Source organism: Labeo rohita, chromosome 19 (assembly GCF_022985175.1).
Source record: "Labeo rohita strain BAU-BD-2019 chromosome 19, IGBB_LRoh.1.0, whole genome shotgun sequence".
NCBI classification, from domain to species: domain Eukaryota; kingdom Metazoa; phylum Chordata; class Actinopteri; order Cypriniformes; family Cyprinidae; genus Labeo; species Labeo rohita.
In genome coordinates, this window is record NC_066887.1 from 4,576,507 (window position 1) to 4,597,227 (window position 20,721).

Here is a 20,721-nt window from a genome sequence, read left to right on the forward strand (position 1 = left end):
TCACATATTAACCACTGAAAATCACATTCTTGGTCACAGAATGTCATCTGATATCTTCTCACGATTTTAATTGCAATTCCGTGCTGCAATATGCAATACTAATGTTCTGTACAATTCTTGTCTGTTCTGTTTTATGTATTATACATTTATCCATTTAGACGGGGGAGACGAGACAGATCTATCACTTTCACTATACCACATGGCCTGATTTTGGCGTCCCAGAATCCCCAGCCAGCTTCCTGAATTTCCTGTTTAAGGTGCGGGAGTCGGGCTCACTCGGGATGGAACAGGGTCCAGCAGTCGTGCACTGCAGTGCAGGAATCGGCCGATCTGGAACATTCTCTCTGGTCGACACTTGTCTCGTCTTGGTGAGTGAAATTTCTGAAACTAGGAGTCTATCCACCTTATTTTTTTTTTTTTCATAAGAGCAGACTTGGCCATTTGTAAATTTTATGGGTGGGGCTTCCAGTCTTATGTGCATCCAGCTATTTTTAGCTGTACAACGTTGTTTTGCTGCATGATATTGCAAATTAGTGTCTTACCATATTATTTTAATGTATTGTCTTAATTATGAACACACTGATTTGTAGTGCAAACAGTTTTACCGTTTACTGCATGTTGTTATTCTTCTCGTTATTTCCCTATAGTGGCTAATGAACTGGAAGTCTCACACATAAGCTTACCTCCACGTTGAAGAATAAGGTGGATAGGCTTTTTAAAAAATCCAGTGTTTGTGATTTCTTAATGGCAAACACTGCCATTAAGGGTTTTTCTTCTATCAGAGCAATTTTCAGTTTTGCTGTAAACTGTAGGTCACAGAAAGTCTGATTTTTAGATGTATCGGAAACAAAAAATATTATATATTTAAATTTAAAATAGGGCTGCACGATTAATCAAACACGATTTTCCATGCGCATTTTGTCAATAAAGCGCAGTAATCGTAGACGATATTATTGCGCGATTATGAACTCGAAATCGTTCGCAATAATGACAGCTGTTTGCATAGCTTCTCGGTGAACTACGGCTCTGTGTAGGTAGTATATCTGAAAGCATGTGAAATTACCACATTTAATAACGTGTTTTTACTCCAGACTCACTTAATAACGTCAGTCGAATGTTTGAAATAAATCCTTCTGTGACATGATGTGGCTTCTTACTAGAAGTCGACCGATATTGGATTTTACCGATACCGATAACTAGGTTGGACCACACTGGCCGATACCGATTAATTGACCGATAGTTTTTAAAATGGATACTGAACGGAAAATAAATAGTGCCCTACAATTAAAAAAAAAAAGTAGCCTACTGAACCATACTTTGTAAATTAATAAAAAATATTATGATTAATTATATATTGATCATTATCGTTAGCTAATTGTTCATTAATATTAACAAAAACAACTAACATTTTTTTAATATATCAGTAAATGTTGATATTAACACACTTAAGGAAAAATACTTCTATTCTACAGCTTTTTATCGATCTTAATGTTACAAATGGACTCATATTGTAAAGTGTTACCATTACATCAACAATCAAGCTAAAGATGGCCAACTTTAAATATCTATACAAGGTACACAGTATAGAAACTGCATACATATGGATATTGTGTACTTTCACAATTTAACTGCTTCTATTCTAGAACATTTGTGGTTATCTAATTCAAATATTAAAATAATTAGTCACACAATGGGTAAAAGTGCAGCGCCATCTAGAAGAACTCACAGCTGTCCGGTATCACACACACTGGACGCGTCGCATTCAGTTCAAGTGGCGTCTACAAGACTTTATTTGATCACCAAACGGGCAAAAGTATACTGCTGTCATTTCTCCACTAATGCAGCATCTTGTCAACAAATTCATCACTTTGTAATGACATGAAAACATGCACTACAGTATATTGTACACACCGTTTCGTTGTCAACGTTTTAAACCCGCCTTTGAAGTGTCCCGCTCTGTGCAGCGCACAGTGTCACGTGTCTAAACAAACGGCACATGCTGTCAGTGATTTCCGCCACTAGAGGCTGCTCCCGTGCTGTATAACAAAGACTATAGGGACTTTGTTGTATAATGAGGAAATTCTGAGCCACTCCAGCAACGGACCCGACCCGGGAAAAACTATCGGCATGGATTTTTGCCGATAACCGATAGCTCCGCCAATCAACTATCGGTGCGGATTAATCGGCAAAACCGATACATCGGTCGACCTCTACTTCTGACACAGAATAAGGCACGACGTATTTAATAGTATTCTAAGCAGTGATAAAGGCACTGTATTATAAATATACTTTATTATAATAAAAAGTATAATAATAAGTCAGATAAACCATATGTTGTCGTGGTCGTGAGTTTATTAGTCACATTGAGTCAATGAATACAGTTAAATCTTCTGTTTATTCAGCTGCAGCGAATGTGATTTCATGGGTGTCTTCTTCTGGCGTATTTGGCATTTCCACGCAAGAGCGCCCTCTGGCCTTCGGATGAAGATTTACTGCTGATCACAGAATTGTATTTCACTGAAAGATAGGCATGACAATCGGAGATTCTGCCTAATTGCGATTATGATTTCATTTCGATTTATCTTGCAGCCCTAATTTTAAACTTATTGTAATTTCTGATTTTAGACATTTTAGCTTTTATGTCAACATCCAGTCAAATGTGCTTACAGTTATGAAGGTAATATTATTAATAGGGCTGTTAGTTAATGCGTTAACTTAATTAATTAGTTATGAAAAGATAATGTGATTAAAATATTTTAACACAGTTAGCGTGCTGGCCCCGCCCAAAGATCTTGTATTTCATACAGTTGACTGTTGACAAATATGATGCAGGGCAACAACTCCATGAAAGCAGTTATGACCTAAAATTCAAGATACTGGTACAAAAAAAATCACATATCACATGGACAGCAAGAGCAGTATGACACGAATGCTGATTTTGTCCCGATCTATCACGAGCATAAATGTGATTTTTATACAACAGTTCAGTAGACAAGACGTTGATATTATGCTATATTTTTAAACACAATATTATGTGTTTTTGCTCAGTTTTGCAGAGAGCATATTACCACTGAAGCCATAGCAGAATCGTTGCCGTCTCTGACCAACACAGCAGCGGTGTTTAGTTTATGAATTAATCCACGTTTTGAATTAATCCAATGAATGAATGACCCATAAAGACATTTTTCACCACCTTTTTTCCATTTTTTTTCTTTGATAGAACAGTGGAGATGAGACAGGAAGTGAGCGGGAGAGAGAGGGGTTGGGTGGGATCGGGAAAAGAGGCGGGATTTGAACTCGGGACACTCGAAGCGCAACTGCACCATATGTTGGCGCACTGTCCACAAGGCTATTGGTGCTGACCAGACATTTTGCAATATTTACAATAGACCCGCACGATTAATTTTTAAAGATCGCAATCTTATTCCTAAATGACAGTGAATCAGCTATGTCTATTATGACTGTTTCACATTACGAGTGTCAGTGGAGCGTGAGAAGCACATTTTGTCGCTGCCCATGGTTATGAATCAGAGGGTCGGCCATCATTACGCTTTTGATGTGAATGCTGTCATTCACTGATATGGGCGGCAATAGCAAAACACGCTGCTCATGCTAAACTGACGCCTAGGATGTGAAACCTGCATTTATACTGCTACTGAGTCAGAAACAGCAACGCAAACAGCCTTTTAACCACACATAATTATTTCTGTGTTACAGACATTTAATTAATATAAGTACTGGGATAAAATTTATAGTTTGTGTATAAACACCTACTTTCGTTTTAATCGCTACTGTAGAAAATATCTTAGCACTTATGTATTACGTATGTATTGTAACGCTTATCGTCTTCCGCCAGGAGGTGGCAACATCCTTCGGTAAAAAAAAAAAAAAAGTATTTGTCATTGAATAATTCATTCAGGAGATTCCAGTATGAAACAAGTCTTTATGAATTGAGACACTGACTCCTTCATTGAATTTTTTTTTTTATTTTGTTCAAATAAATATATATTTTTAAAAAGCCTTAAGCAATGAACCTTTTGTCAGAACCACTAGTAAATTACATTATTTAGTTTAGTTTTTTTCTTCAGAATCGTGAGAGAATCGTGATCTCCAATTTATTAAAAAAAAATCTGATTCTCAATTTATCATCAATCTCTAGTTTACATGTTGTTTACTGCATATAATTCATAAAAATAAAAGTTTAATTTCATAAAGTACAAGCTGATTGCAAAATGCACTTACGTTTTTTGCATTTTGTGTTTTTCAGTTGAATAAAAGACTATTTTTCCCTGTATTTTTCATCATTTCTTTAAAAAAAAGTCTAAAAATCTTGTTTCGTTCTCGTGAACCCAGTCTCGTGTCTCATCTCATCCCATGGGATAAGTGTCTCATCACACCCCTAGTATCATTTCAATAAACTAATAATAATAATAATAATAATAATAATAATAAATAAATAAATAAAAACAGTAAAGGGATAGTTCACCCAAAAAAATCAAATTCTGTCATCATTTACTCACCCTCATGTCGTTTCAAACCTTTCTTTTATGGAACATGAAGGAATTTTGAAGACTCTTGGTAACAAAGCTGTTTTGGTTACCAATGACTTTCATTTTATGTACAAAAAATACTGAGATGTTTCTCAAATGATCTTCTTTTATGTTCCATAGTTTGTAAATGTAAAAAGCCTAAATGTTTATGTGTAATAAATAGGGGTGTGACAAGACACTTATCTCACGAGACTGGGTTCATGAGAACGAGATGAGACGAGATTTTTAATCTTTTCTTAAATCCTCAATGATGAAATATATAGGGAAAATAGTCTTTTATTCAACTGAAAAAGACTGCAAAAAAAAAAAATGTAGGTGCATTTTGAACTTTTATGAAATTAAACTTCCATTTTAATGAATTATATGCAGTAATAAACAACATTTAAATAAGAGCTTCACGATTCTGGATAAATTGAGAATCCCAGTTGTTTTTAATAAATTGGAGACCATGATTCTCTCATGATTCTGGAGAAAAAAGATTGGAAAACTAAATAAAATAACGTAATTTACAAGTGGTTCTGACAAACTGTTCATTGCTTAAATATTTTAAAAACATATAATTATTTAAAAAAAAAAAAAAACATTCAATAAAGGAGACAGTGTCTCACTTCATTAAGACTTGTTTGACTATTGAAATCTCCTGAATGAATGATTCAATGACATACTGTTTTTTTAAACGGGCAGTTGTTGCCACCTCCTGGCGAGAGAGGATAAGCGTTACAATACATACAAGTTTTAAGATACTTTCGTTTTGATCGCTACTGTAAACAATACATGTTTATCCCCAAACTATAAACTTTTATCCCAGTAGTTATATTATTCAAATGTCTGTAACACAGAAATAATGATTATAATGTGGTTGAAAAGACTGTTTGTGTTGCTCTTTCTGCGTTCACATTTACCCCGACAAACGTGCTTCTCACGCTCCACTGACACTCGCGATGTGAAACAGTCCTAATAGGCATAGCCAAATCGTTGTCATTCAGGAATAAGATCTCTTGAGTGTCTGAATCGAGATCTCCATATTTTAAGGATTAATCGTGCAGCTTTAATATAAACAATGCAAAATGTTTTGGACGATATCGTCACAAGATCTCGCAAGATCCGACTGGATCCGACTGATTGTAAAGCTACAATTTGTAATTTAACACAAAAATTGCTTTAAATAATCTTTTGTGGGTATTTTCCACTTTGGACAAATATTTTTGAGTTAGACAATGCCATTAGCAGAGTCTCAAATGATTAGACTACATATACCCGGCAGTGGTGCCACATCATGAGATACACTCATGTATTCTCGTGAGGTTCAGAGCATATTGTTCTTGTTTCCTGTTTATCTCCCACTCAGATTTGTAGGTAATTATTTTCTTTTTCCGCTATGACCGATGTGTTCAGATGGACAAAAGGAAAGACCCACTGGCAGTGGACATCAAAAAGATTCTCCTAGACATGAGGAAGTATCGCATGGGTTTGATTCAGACCCCCGACCAGCTGCGATTCTCATACATGGCTGTGCTGGAAGGTGCCAAGTACATTATGGGAGACTCATCTGTGCAGGCATGTCAGAGTATTTTGAACAGAATTATTCTTAACTGGACCTTGTTTGTTTTTATGCTGAAGATAGTTTGGTTATTCATATGTGTGCAGAAACAGTGGCGAGAGCTCTCCAGAGAGGACCAAGAGCCCCTATCCGAGTCTCCCCCGCCGCCGCAGCCTCCTAAATGCACAGAACGCTACAATGGCAGCAAGTCTCGTCTGGAGGACGGGATGGAGTCAAAGACAGGAAAGAAAACAGGCCTGGAGACCCCCAGTAAAGAATCAGACAGAGATGCTGGAACAAAGTATGTAACCAGACACTATGTGTTCATTTTGGTGTTAATTTAACAGTGTTTCTAAACTTGCATGTTGCCAGTAAGGAATTGGCATTCATCAAGCATGATTTCACATGCTGGATTTAGTTGCCAAACGAATTCCAGCTGCCAGATGCATAAACATAGCCACTGTGTTAAGACTGTGTCTAAATAACTAGTCTGACCAGCTAGCAGTTAACCAAGAGGTGACCGGTCGTACTTTTGGAATCAAATGAGGCCAGTCTACGTTTGATGTAAATGACTTCTAAAAGTAATTAGATGACTTGCTTGTAAGACTAGTTTAAGCAGTTTATGTATCCGGCCACAGGATTATTGTATAATTTGTTTATTGTTTTAAAACTGGTGGATAACTGATTTGCTTTAATAATAAACAGGACTAAGGAATATCATATCGTTTTAAGAAAATAATAAATAATGTTTTAGGACCATTACCTTTTTGCATAGTTCAGTGTTTTGTTTTTTTGTTTTTTTAACCAAATATTTTAAACAGAATCCCTTTTCTGTACTACAAATAACACATTGTCATACAGTAATGTTGTTTAAAAATATGCTGATTTAGATTAGTATATTACAATAATTTTATTTTACTTTAAGAATTTATAAAATAATACTTTTAGAATAAAAACAATATCTGGTGGCATTATGATAATGAGAATTTGGGAAGAAGTGTACTTAGTTTAGAATATATGTGAGTATATGAAATATGAAAATTGTCACCATGCAAAACATTTAAACAACCAAATTTTTCTTTAATGCAGCATATTTTTTCCTTTTTTTTTTTTTTTTACATTTTCTTTTGAGATGCACTGCACCAATTGCAATTTTCTTCTGATTCCGATTTCCGTTTTTTTTTTTTGTTGTTGTTGTTGTTTGTTTGTTTTGTTTTTTGTTTTGTAAGTGTGACCTGCCGATACCGTTTTTTGCTGATTCTGATTTTCTTTCTAAGAACTAAAACTGACAGCATACAGTATTCAAACAAAATCTATTCTTTTTTTTTGTTGTTGTTGTTCAATACAAAAAATAATGGTTTACATGTTTTTACAGTTACAGATATTCTCTATAAATGCATTTACACTGCAGATTTTCAAATTCATTAATAATTTTGTAAGATTAATGTTTTAAATAATTTTTTTAAACATGCAAATAAGAAATGTTGGAAAAAATGCCATGATACTTTTAAATATATTAAATAAATAAATATGAAACATGGTGGTGGGAAATGACTGTAGCTACGTTTTCATTGCCCTTCAAATTGCGCGAATTCAAATCACAAATTGATAATATACGTAATGGAAATGCTTCAGTTTCGCTAAAACGGCCAAATATCGGAAAAAAGTTTTTACGCTCACATGAGGTGGTTTTTCAGTCAATTTGACAATAATATTTAGCAAAACTGCAATGGAAATGGCTTTTTTGCATTTACAGGTCACTCTGCGTAGGTAAAAGTCACATGATCATTTTTTTAATGTGCTATAACCTCAAAAAACACCATATGTGGCTGCTTGCACAAGCATTGACTACACAATGCTTGAATAAGGGGCTTTCTTTGTCATTAAAGCTTGGATAACCCTTTATTTACCCTGTGCAAGTCTGTAGAGCTGATCACGGCCACTCTATAGTCAATGCTTTCGTTTATACCATGTGCGCCCCCCCGGCTCGTATACGTTTCAGAAGCGTCCCAGTCTCTCCGCGCTGCTTCTGTAAAGATAGATGCCTGTAGCTCCTTCGATTAAAATTAATGGCTAGTGTGTTGGTTTGTACATACATAAACCTACAAACATCTATTGGCATGAGTTTTCACACGAAGAAAAAAATACAATTAAGTCGCACAACATCGGAAACAATGTAAACGCCATCATTTCGCAACAGGTTTTTTTTTATCGACATTTGTAAAATATAGCATAAGTTCTGTGCAAGTAATTTAGTCATTTATTCAACCAATTCGTTTAAACAGCAGATTCATTGAGAAGCAGGGCAAGTTACTGTCTTTTATGAATAGGTTTCTGAATCATTGACTCACTTGATTCGTTCAAAAGCATGGATTCATTCAGTAACGAAATGCCGCTGTGTTGCTCCGAGACATGCAGCAGTTCTGCTGTGGCTTTTATTGATATTATTTTCATCAGCAAAATTGAGCAAAAACGGTCAATATTGTGTCTAAAATGTAAGTCACTTAATTTTAACTTCTAGTTTATTGAACTACTATGTCAAATCAGTGTCACATTGCAATCGCATTGATATTCGGGTTAAACATCTTGGTCGTACAATGCTGCATACCTAAATCATATATTATAATTTTTTTCTACCGCACTATGCATCTATAATTTTTTATGTTTTGCACTATTCTCTCACATACTCACCATAACTATGATGTCAAAACAGACTGGCTCAGAATCAGCAGACTGACTGGCCAGTCACCGGTCTGGGCCAGTCATTTGGAAAATTGGCTAATTCCGGTCTCTGATTTGTCGATCAGTGCATCTCTAGTTTTGTCCAAACCAACCGCAGCCACAAGCAAAATGCAACAAGACATTTTGTCGCTTGGTTTGGGTTTTTTTTTTTCACTTGCTTTTATTTTTCTGTTTCTGTTGCTTGCTTAGTTTTATTTTTTGTTTCCATTTGGGCAGAGTTTTGCATTTAGTGATGACAGATGGGAGACATGCCTTTTTTTTTCTTTACTGTAAATGAGATCTTGTTAGAAGAACTAATGTGGTGCAATATCACATTGTCATGTTATGTTTACTGTTTCTCTTTCTCCAGTGCTCGCAAAAGGCAAAGAGATGAGAAAATGTCCAACCCCACGCAGAAGACTCAGAAGCAGACAAAACCCAGGATCAACGACCCGGATAAGAAAAGAAAAAGGTGAAACTGCCTGGTCTGTTGGGGTGGAATGTGATTTTTATTGTGTTCTATTCTTCATTGACACAATGAATCATTTCGACATGTCTGTTCATGTGTGTGCAATGTCGTATAATGCTGCAGATGCCTCAACCCACTCAGTTCTCATAATTTCACTTGGTGTTGAGTATCTGAAATGCTTGTGCCTCACTAGACTAAGTTACTATTTAATCTTTGGGTCATTTAAATAATAAGGCCATTTGCAGATTCATGTCACACAGGGGTTGGACAAAATAATGTGAACATCAAAAAAATGTTTTGTTTTTTTTTGTTTTTTTTTTTATTATTAAAGTGCTTCACCACCATTTGCATTTATTACAGCTTTAAACCTTCATTCTTCATTCCTTCAACTTCTGAATAAACTCGATTTGAATATTGTCTATAAAAACATGATGATGAGATGTTGAAGGAGGGAATCGGCTTCTCGCTCACCTCTCCAAAACTAACCGCAGTGGTTTGATAATGTTTGTGTTAGCTGATGGTCAGGTAATTGTCTGGCTGTGGCGGATGTTGAAGTTGTTTTTTTTTTGTGTCTTTGTGCTCCAACAGTCCACATTTTATGATCAGACTCCATCTCTTTCGCATTTTAGCATTGATGTCTGTGATTTAAAGTTTAAGCAATTGCAAGTCTTTCATGGATGTTGGCTTTGTGAAGTTCTGTTGTCAGTTTTTGTGGAAACAGGGTCTTTAAAGTGAATATTAAGGTTTGCTGTTAATTTGCTGTTCTTTACTGCTGAAGTCTTGCCATGCTTTGTCTACACAGTCGTTATTGTAAAGGCTATTGTTAAAATGCCAAAGAACTGAGCTTTTTTAAAGTTACAGATGCTCCTGCTAAATGGGTTTCCTTGGTTTGTCCTGTTTGGAAGTCTGACAAGTCACCCATTTATCCCTCGGCTTGTGCTAACCATCTCAACACAACTTGTATTACACTGATATCATGGCACCAGACTGCGTCGAAATGGTCACATTTTGTGACCATCTTTTTCTGCCGGTACGACTAAATTTTGTGAGCGAATTTTTAGAATTTTTTTTTTTTTTTTTTTTTTTTTTTTTTTTTTACTTATTTTTTTGGGCTTTTTATGCCTTTTTATTGTGAAAGGACAGTAGAAAGATGACAGGAAGGAGCTGGGAGGAGAGAGGGGAGCGGGATCGGCAAAGGACCTCAAGACAGGAATCAAACTCAAGTCACCGTGAGCGCAGTTGTGCTATATGTCGACGCACTAACCACGAGGCTGTTGCCGCCGACAATAATTTAAATTCTGCCCAGAATTCTCTGTTATAAACAGCGCTGATGTAGGTCAGAAAACCAGAAGTAGTAAAGCTAACTACTGTGGCAGAAATAGTCGAATGTTATTGCATTATTCATTTCAGTTTCTACAACCATTTGAGAAAAACTCAAGAATTTTTCAATAACTTTCAAGCATTACACACAACTATTTCCAGCACTTTAAAGCTCTAAAATGATCCAGTTTGAATGCTATTTTTAATGGGTTGACCAAAATATACTTTGTGCTAAACGAACACGAAATAAAAAAAAAATACATCAAATCACCATTATAACTAGTAGATGGTAGCAGAGGAGCACTTACTGGCCTATTAGTCATTCATTTCTACTTTTCGCTTTATATTTTGAAATGATAAAATCACTGTTATAAAAATATAAAATCATCAAGAAATCAGATTTTCTCAGTGTTTTACTTTTTTTTTGTGTGTGTGTGTGTGTGTGTGTGTACTTGTTTTTGCTACATTGTGGGGACCAAATGTCCCCACAAGCATAGTAAAACCTGACATTTTTGACATTGTGGGGACCGGCCTGCGGTCCCCACAATGTTAAAAAATTATTAAAAATAGTAAATGATGTTTATCTGAAAGTGTAACGATGCAAACATGTTTCCTGTGAGGGCTAGGTTTAGGGTTAGGGTTGGGTTAAGGGATAGACAATGTCGTTCAGTTAGTATAAAAACTATAGAAGTCTATGGAAAGTCCCCACAATCACAAAAACAAACGTGTGTGTGTGTATGAAGTATAAAAAACAAAACAAAATGCCTTAAACACTTTTTTTTTCTTCAATTTGCCGCTAAATTACTGACGTTGTTGGTCAGTTCCATGTAATACTCTAGAACAATGGTGCATTTAATGTGAGTAGAATAATAAATAATACATTTGGTCTCATTTGATTTTAAGGTCCTGTTCTGACTATTAACAAACAATTAGCTATGGCTTTTGCCTCAGTAAACTTGTTTTTAGTTTATAAGGTAGTTAAGTTTAGGTATTGGGTAGGATTAGGAATGTAGAATATGTGCTTTATAAGCACTAATAAACAGCCAATTGCATGCTAATAAGTCAATAGTGAGAATTGTTCACTATACTAAAGTGTTACCAATTGTCTTTATAAAAATTTAGCATGTTACCAGTGTTAATAAAAGTAAATTTTGTATGCTTCCCAATTTAAGCTTAGTGCTTTACTGTCAAATTTGTATAAACATGAAATAAACAAGAAATGAACATGTAATATTATTAGTAACAACACTTATTAATGCAAAACAACAGTAATTTTATGATTTAAATTTCTATATTTTTAATGGATGCTCACATTATTTTGTCCAACCACTCTGCCAGTTAGTCTTGCTTCCTGCAAAATGTATCCTGTGGTCAGACTGTTGCATTGTGGGTCAGTTATAGCAGATGATTTAACAGTCCCTCCAGAAGCAGTGCAGGCACACCAGCAAATTTCCTTCAATTTCTTGCACCTTTAAAATGTTTGTGTGTGAAATTCAACTGGAATGATGCACTGAAATCTTATCAGTAAAACCGCTTGGAAACAATGTTACATAACAAGAAAAGCTCATTATTTTGGATTAATTTGTATATATTTTACAACATCAACCATCATAACTGATCTAATTTGGTGCGTGTGACAGACAATAGCGAGATTTCAGAAAAACAGTCCGTAGGTGTGACACCCCTGATCTAATTGGTTAGTTGGTTAGTAGGATGCTGATGTAATCAGACTAAGGGTAATTACTGCTTTGGCCTATTTTATAGGGGTTTTTTTTAGAAGAATGTTTTTGCATTGTCACATTTGCATGACAAGCAGATTTTCCCCTAAATGCTCATTACTGCAATGCACTGTAATACATTGATTTATTTTAATAAAATGACTTTTAGTAAAACAAATACTATTATGGTCTATGCTTACAACTGTACTTAACAAATGTCCTTTGTAATTTAAATATGTCATTACCTGCTTGTTATAGTGAGTTATTTTTGCAATACATTAATGAGAATTTTGGGGGAAATGTAAAAATACAAGAAAATTGATCAATTTTTATTTTATGCCAAAATTCATTAGGATAGTAAGTAAAGATCATGTTTTATGAAGATTTTTTGCAAATTTCCTACCGCAAATATATCAAAACTTAATTTTTGATAAATAATATGCATTGCTAAGAACTTGATTTGGACAACTTTAAAGGCGTTTTTCTCAATGTTTTGATTTTTTTTTTTTTTTTTTTTTTTTTTTTTTTTTGTACCCTAAGATTCCAGATTTTCAGGTAGTTGTTTCTTAGCCAAATATTGTCCTATCATAACAAACCGTACATCAAAAAACGAAAAGCTTATTGTTTTCAGCTTTTAGATGATGTCAGAATATCAGTTTCCCAAAAAATTGTGGTCCATGGTCACATCTGTGACCACAAAACCAGTATTAAGTGTCTGGGTTATATTTGTAACAGTAGCCAAAAATACATTGTATGGGTCAAAATTATTGATGCCAAAAATCATTGGGAAATTAAGTAAAGATCATATTCCATTTAGATATTTAGTAAAGTTCCTATATTGTAAAATATATAAAAACTTAATTTTTGCTACTAATATGCATTGCTAAAAACTAATTTTCTCAATATTTTAATAGATTTTTTTTTCACCCTCAGATTCCATATATTCATATAGTTGTATCTCGGCCAAATATTGTCCTATTCTAACAAACCATACATCATTGGAAAGCTTATTTATTCAGGTGATGTATAAATCTCAGTTTTGAAAAATTGACCCTTAAGACTGGTTTTGTGGTCCAGGGTCACATAATTTATTTCAGTAATTCGACTCAAATTGTGAAACTCGTGTATTAAATAAATTCAGTGCACACAGACTGAAGTAGTTTAAGTCTTTGGTTCTTTTAATTGTGATGATTTTGGCTCACATTTAACAAAAACCCACCAATTCACTATTTCAACAAATTAAAATACTTTATAAGACATTTTTAGTGAATTGTTGGCCTTCTTGGAAAGTGTGTTCATTTACTGTACATGTACTCAATACTTGGTAGGGGCTCCTTTTGCTTTAATTACTGCTTCAATTCAGCGTGGCATGGAGGTGATCAGTCTGTGGCACTGCTGAGGTGGTGTGGAAGGCCAGGTTTGTTTGACAGTGGCCTTCAGCTCATCTGCGTTTTTTGGTCTCTTGTTTCTCATTTTCCTCTTGACAATACCCCATAGATTCTCTATGGGGTTCAGGTCTGGTGAGTTTGCTGGCCAGTCAAGCACACCAACACCATGGTCATTTTACCAACTGTTGGTGTATTTGGCAGTGTGGGCAGGTGCCAAATCCTGCTGGAAAATGAAATCAGCATCTTTAAAAAGCTGGTCAGCAGAAGGAAGCATGAAGTGCTCTAAAATGCCTTGGTAAACGGGTGCAGTGACTTTGGTTTTCAAAAAACACAGTGGACCGACACCAGCAGATGACATTGCTCCCCAAATCATCACAGACTGTGGAAACTTAACACTGGACTTCAAGCAACTTGGGCTATGAGCTTCTCCACCCTTCCTCCAGACTCTAGGACCTTGGTTTCCAAATGAAATACAAAACTTGCCCTCATCTGAAAAGAGGACTTTGGACCACTGGGTTTATTTTTTTCTTCTCCTTAGTCCAGCTAAGACGCCTCTGACGTTGTCTGTGGTTCAGGAGTGGCTTAACAAGAGGAATACGACAACTGTAGCCAAATTCCTTGATACGTCTGTGTGTGGTGTCTCTTGATGCCTTGACCCCAGCCTCAGTCCATTCCTTGTAAAGTTCATCCAAATTCTTGAATCGATTTTGCTTGACAAGCCTCTCAAGGCTGCGGTTCTCTCGGTTGGTTGTGCAACTTTTTCTTCCACACTTTTTCCTTCCACTCAATTTTCTGTTAACATGCTTGGATACAGCACTCTGTGAACAGCCAGCTTCTTTGGCAATGAATGTTTGTGTCTTACCTTTCTTGTGAAGGGTGTCAATGATTGTCTTCTAGACAACTGTCAGATCAGCAGTCTTCCTCATGATTGTGTAGCCTAGTGAACCAAACTGAAGCCTTTTTGAAGGCTCAGGAAACCTTTGCAGGTGATTTGAGTTGATTACCTGATTGGCATGTCACCATATTCTAATTTGTTGAGATGGTGAATTGGTGGGTTTTTGTTAAATGTGAGCCAAAATCATCACAATTTAAAGAACTTTTCCACGACATTCTAATTTATTGAGATGCACCTGTATGTGATTTTCTTATTTTTGTCTTTTGATTTTTGGGGTGAAATATAACCCAGCCATTTTTAAAAGATTCACCCTTCAGTGATTTTGAAAACGTGGAGATCATATGTCAGATTTGAGCAGTGATTTTGGTCAGGTCAGCGCTGTGTTAAGGGTTTGTAAAGCACAGGGTTTGTGTAATTGTGTTTTATATTGTGGTTGCAGTCTGGGCTGTATTTGCTGTACGTGACACAGCGAGTGCTGCCCTGTTGGGAAACCTCCCCAATGAGGCAGCAGTGGCGCATCTGCAGGATTTTTGTAAAGACGAGCTTGTCCGGGCTCCTCAAAATCCTCAGGCTGTACGTGAGAGTCAGACACGGGCCTTGTGTGCTGTGATGTGCTGGTTTGGAGCTTGCTGCTGCTGTTCTGATGGCCGTGGCTGTTGGCGTTTTAAAACTAAGCTTCAGCATGGTGTGATGTTTTGCTTTTTTTTTTCTTTTTTTTTTTTTCTCTCCAGATTTAGATATTTGCTTTTTCTACCTGAATGAGATTAAATCGTGTTCTCAGTGACTAATTTAAGAAAAACGTAAGTCTTTTGAGGAGTGTAGATTTGCGCTAAGCTTAAACCTGATGGTGTTTCTAGATAGATACATCGCGGAAATTTTTAGTTTTTGGCATAACCTCCGTGCAATAATATTTGAATTGTGTGTGTGAGTGTGTGTGGTTTGTGTGCAGCACTTTTTGCAGACTAAGCTAAGAGTGTGTTTTGTTTGGTTAAATGTGTGTCACTAAAGTATTTTTTTTCTAGCTTTATTCTGCTATTCTGAATCGAAAAGGATGCATGTGTAACGAGAATTTTAAACCGAAAATTTCACTCACTTGCCTTCATGCCCCCCCTTTATTACACTCGGTTTTGCAATATTTTCTTTTTCACATCTTTGGAATTGTGAAATGATCCCACTAAATATTTGTTTTTGGATGGATGAATAAATATGTGGATACTAGGGGTGTGACGAGACACTTATCCCACGAGAACGAGACGAGACAAGATTTTTAAACTTTTCTTAAGAAATCCTTAGTGAATAAATATATAGGGAAAATAGTCTTTATTCAAATGAAAAAGACAAAATGCAAAAAAATGTAGGTGCATTTTGAACTTTATGAAATTAAACATTTAAACAAGAGCTTCACGATTCTGGAAAAATTGAGAATCCCAGTTGTTTTTAATAAATTGGAGATCACAATTCTCTCGATTCTGGGAGAAAAAAGATTAGAAAACTAAACAAAATAACGTAATTTACTAGTGGTTCTGACAAACTGTTAATTGCTTAAGTCTTTTAAAAATATATATTCATTTAAACAAACAAAAAAACCTTCAATGAAGCAGTCAGTGTGTCACTTCATTAAGACTTGTTTAACTATTGAAATCTCCTGAATGAATGATTCAATTACATACTTTTTCTTAAACGGGCAGTTGTCGCCACCTCCTGGCGGAAGAGGATCAGCGTTACAATACATACAATATAGTTTCGTTTTGATCGCTACTGTAGACAATACGTGTTTATACCCAAACTATAAGCTTTTATCCCAGTACTTCTGTTATTTAAATGTCTGTAACACAGAAATAATGATTATAATTTGGTTGAAAAGACTGTTTGTGTTGCTCTTTCTGCGTTCACATTTACCCCGACCCTCTGATTCATTAACATGAGCAGCGACAAAACGAGCTTCTCACGCTCCACTGACACTCGCGATGTGAAACTGTCCTAATAGACATAGCTAAATCGTTGTCATTCAGGAATAAGATCTCGTGGGTGTTTGAATCGAGATATTTTAAGGATTAATCCTGCAGCTCTACTGTAAACACTGCAAAACGTTTTACAAGGATTTCGGCACGAGATCTCGCGAGACACATCAGATCTCGCGAGATCTCGTACTACGAGATCTCGTCACATCCCTAGTGGATACATAATTATATCACTCAGATGGATAAAGATGGACAAAATAGTCTAAACCAGTGGTTCTCAACTAAAGCAGCTTCCTTTGAAATATGTGCATTTCGTAAAGAGAACCCCAGGTATTAAAGCTTATATGGCTTAATATAATGTAAATGATATCTCTGACTGAAATGTCTAGTAGAAGACCTGTGAAATGTTGTTGTTGTTTTTTTTTTGTTTTTTTTAAAAAACATTGTTTTATACACATTTTGGACTATGGGGGGCACCATTATTTCGATGACATGAAGTGGTTGCACTCGGTGAGCTACTGGCACTACCTGTTGCTATTTTTACAGCAACACAACTCTGTTACGATGAGCACAGCTACTTAAAGTGCTTACAGGTGGTGATGGATATAAGTGTAGGCTTAAACCAAATGTCGTACCATCTTTTTTTTTTTTTTTTTTTTTTTTTTTTTTTTTTTTTTCCCAAATGCCCCAGATATGGAGTAAAAGTATCGGCATGTTTACATCCTGCCAGGATGGCATCTAGCGTTTCTTGTCTCTGCCATTTGAAAGCTCTTTCAGTAGCTGTGCTCTACTAAAAGCCTCAAAGGCATCAGGGCTAAAGTGGAGAGAACAAAGACGCAGGTCTTTAGGAAGTTTCTTTTCATCCACACACATCTTCCCATTCATTTCTCCTCTTCTTATCACTAGGAAAGCAGTGAAGACTTACATTGCTTCTCTTGTTGCCCTTCGACTGAAAATTACAACAAAAAGCCACACAATGTGGCATCATATTAGTATTTTACTAATCCACGTCCTTGAAATAATGGTGCCCCCCATAATCCAAAATATGTATAAAACGATGTGGATTTCTTAAATAATGTAAATCTTTCATGGGTTTTCTACTATATATTTCAGTAGGAAACATCATTTACATTATATTAAGTCATACTCCTAATAACCGGTTTCCTTTAAAATGATTAAAATATGTAGTTATATATTCTTATGTCTTACTTAAAAAGCCTAAAAAGGAATATAGGAAAGTCTTTTGATATATTCTCAGACCTTGGAGTCTTGGAGTTGCCTTGGAGTTGAAAACCACTGGACTAAACTTACCCATCATAACATTTTAACCAGTGAAGGCAAAGGGGCGAATAAGGAGTGGAGAACAATCTACCAATACTGAATGCCATTTTGCCACAGTAATCATAAGAGCTTGGTCCTTATTGGTTGTTAATGTCCCTGCTGCATGGTGGGTCATTAACTACCTATTACTCCTAATAGACTGTCAATCAGAGGCAGAGCATAAGAGAGCTTAAACTGTGTATAATTGAATGTGCCACTTAAAGAAATCACCCAAAAATATGAAAAATTCTGTCACTCATACAGCAGAAATGTACAGTTGAGGTCAAAAGTTTGCATACAGCTTGCAGAATCTACAAAATGTTAATTATTTTACCAAAATAAGAGAGATCACACAAAAGGCATGTTATTTTTTATAAGAAAATAATAGTTGAATTCATAAAAATGACCCCTTTCAAAAGTTTACATACACTTGATTCTTAATCAAGAATTCAGGTCCCACAAATTCTTTGGTTTTTCAGCATTTTTGTGTATTTGAACCCTTTCCAACAATGACTATGATTTTGATCCTTTTTTTCACACTTTGGACAACTGAGGGACTCATATGCAACTATTACAGAAGGTTCAAACACTCACTGATGCTCCAGAAGGAAAAACCATGCATTAAGAGCCGGGGTGTGAAAACTTTTGAACAGGGTAAATTTAACTTTTGTCTTCTGGGAAGCATGTAAGTATCTTCTGTAGCCTCTGAAGGGCAGTACTAAATGAAAAAAATATATATGATATTTAGGCAAAATAAGAAAAATGTGCATAACTCCATTTTGTTCAAAAGTTTTCACCCCCGGCTCTTAATGCATTGTGTTTCCTTCTGGAGCATCAGTGAGTGTTTGAACCTTCTGTAATAGTTTCATATGAGTCCCTCAGTTGTCCTCAGTGTGAAAAGATGGATCTCAAAATCATACAGTCATTGGAAAGTGTTCAAATACACAAAAATGCTAAAAAAAAAACAAAGAATTTGTTGGACCTGAAGGATTTTTCTGAAGAACAGCAGACAGTTTAACTGTTCAGGACAAACAAGGGACTCATGAACAACATAGTATTAAGAATCAAGTGTATGTAAACTTTTAAATGGGGTCGTTTTTATAAATGCAACTATTATTTTTTCTTGTGGACTATATGTAAACATGTTTTATGTGAAATGTCTTATTCAGGTCAGTACTAAATAAAAAAAATGACATGCATTTTTGTATGATCCCTCTTATTTTGGTAAAACAATGAACATGTTTGCAGATTCTGCAAGGTGTATGTAAACTTTCGACCTCAATTGTATTTTAGCAGGATGCATTAGCAATGAAGTCAGCCATTGAATGCATGCAAATGTTAATGCTTATTCTATTTCTATTGGTGAGTCAGAGCCGATGTGTTTTAGTACAGCTTTGAAGTGACATTACTTAAAAATGGAGATTGCAGTTTTCGAATCAGGAGGGGTTTGGCAATATACAGCCTTATTCCCAGCACTAATTCCCCAAAAAAAAAAAAAATGCATTCAGAGTCAGTTATATTTATCACAGGCGTTCATGAGACACCAGTAAGAATTGCTTCAGTTCCCACTTGTCTTTTTGAGCTCAGCAGCCCAAGTCCCTATTAAGGAACGTCAGCAATTCTGCAAAAGTTCAGTTTCATTTTCATAGAACAAAGTCAGTCATGCAGGTTTAGAACCAAATGAGAGCAAATGAATGTTTCATTTTTGGGTGAAGCAACCATTTAACATTGTGATTTAAATATGACATATTTGACTTTTCTTTTCTGTGATTGCATTTGTAGAGCGAGAACAACCAGTGACTCCTAACTCCATGGCAAACTCAGCAAAAGATCTCCATCCCATAATGCTCTCCAGTCCACCCCTGTGTTTTCAGAAGACGTTTACAGCATGAACTCTCGAGAAGGTTTCTCCACTCCGAACAACAGCACACACCAGCACTATATCTGTGGATGAAACTCAGTGGAATATCAAGAGGACAGCGCATCGCCATGGTTTGGATTGGTTTTAATTTCGTTGGACCTATTTTGTCTTGTTTTTTATTTAGCTTTTTGTTTTGTTGGAAAAAGCAGCAGGATCTGAAGTAGATCTATGCATTTCTAAAGCTGTTCACACATTGTATTTTTAGACAACTTTTTTTCAGAGGCAAAATGAAATGCTCTATTTTTTATATGAAATTACTTGAAATTTCCTATCATATCTACAGGGCTGTATGCTCTAATCCAGTTTGTGAGATTGTTAGATGACGTCTTATGCTGAAGAGTGCTCACGTTGTGTACATAGTGTACCTTATGAGATGTAAAAAAACAAATCGATTGTACAAAATGATGAACAGACATTGCATTTGGTTACGACACACAGAACAAACCAGCAGTGTCTGATGTTGAAGAGTCTTACTTTTCTTTATCCAAGAGTAGGATCCATGAATAAAACTGCTATCATTTAGTTTCTGTAACAATGCGTCGCTTCATTTACTTTTTCCAAACAGTCACACACCAGGCTAAAATAATAGCCGTATAAATCTCTCTGCAGACTAAACTTGCTGTACTGTATTATATTGCAGAGTTTCCCTTACTGTTAGATCACTTTGTCTTTGGAGTAAGGGAAAATGTCACAAAGACATGTCAAGTTCATAATTCACCCCAAAATAAGACCATGTTTGAGAGCTTTAAGCTTTTTTTGGCTATTTTTATTACAGTTAAGCACATTTTCCCTGAAATCCTTAGTGCTGTTAAAAAAAAAGTTATTACTGCAATACATGCACAGAGTTGTTTTTTTATATATAAAACGTACGGGTAAAAATATTTTTGCTTTTCATCAAGGCTGCATTTATTTGATCAA

The 20,721-nt window shown here is 35.6% G+C and overlaps 1 protein-coding gene across 1 annotated transcript in view; it reads left to right on the forward strand.

The window, feature by feature from the left end:
* Window positions 1–20,325, forward strand: part of ptpn2b (protein tyrosine phosphatase non-receptor type 2b) — a 28,306-nt gene extending 7,981 nt beyond the window's left edge. The window contains exons 6-10 of the mRNA XM_051137062.1: window positions 159–368; window positions 5,946–6,107; window positions 6,198–6,391; window positions 9,182–9,283; window positions 19,665–20,325. Coding sequence (XP_050993019.1) covers window positions 159–368; window positions 5,946–6,107; window positions 6,198–6,391; window positions 9,182–9,283; window positions 19,665–19,689 — 693 coding nt within the window. The 3' untranslated portion in view covers window positions 19,690–20,325. The remainder of the gene's footprint in view (window positions 1–158; window positions 369–5,945; window positions 6,108–6,197; window positions 6,392–9,181; window positions 9,284–19,664) is intronic.
* The last annotated feature ends 396 nt before the right edge of the window (window positions 20,326–20,721 follow it).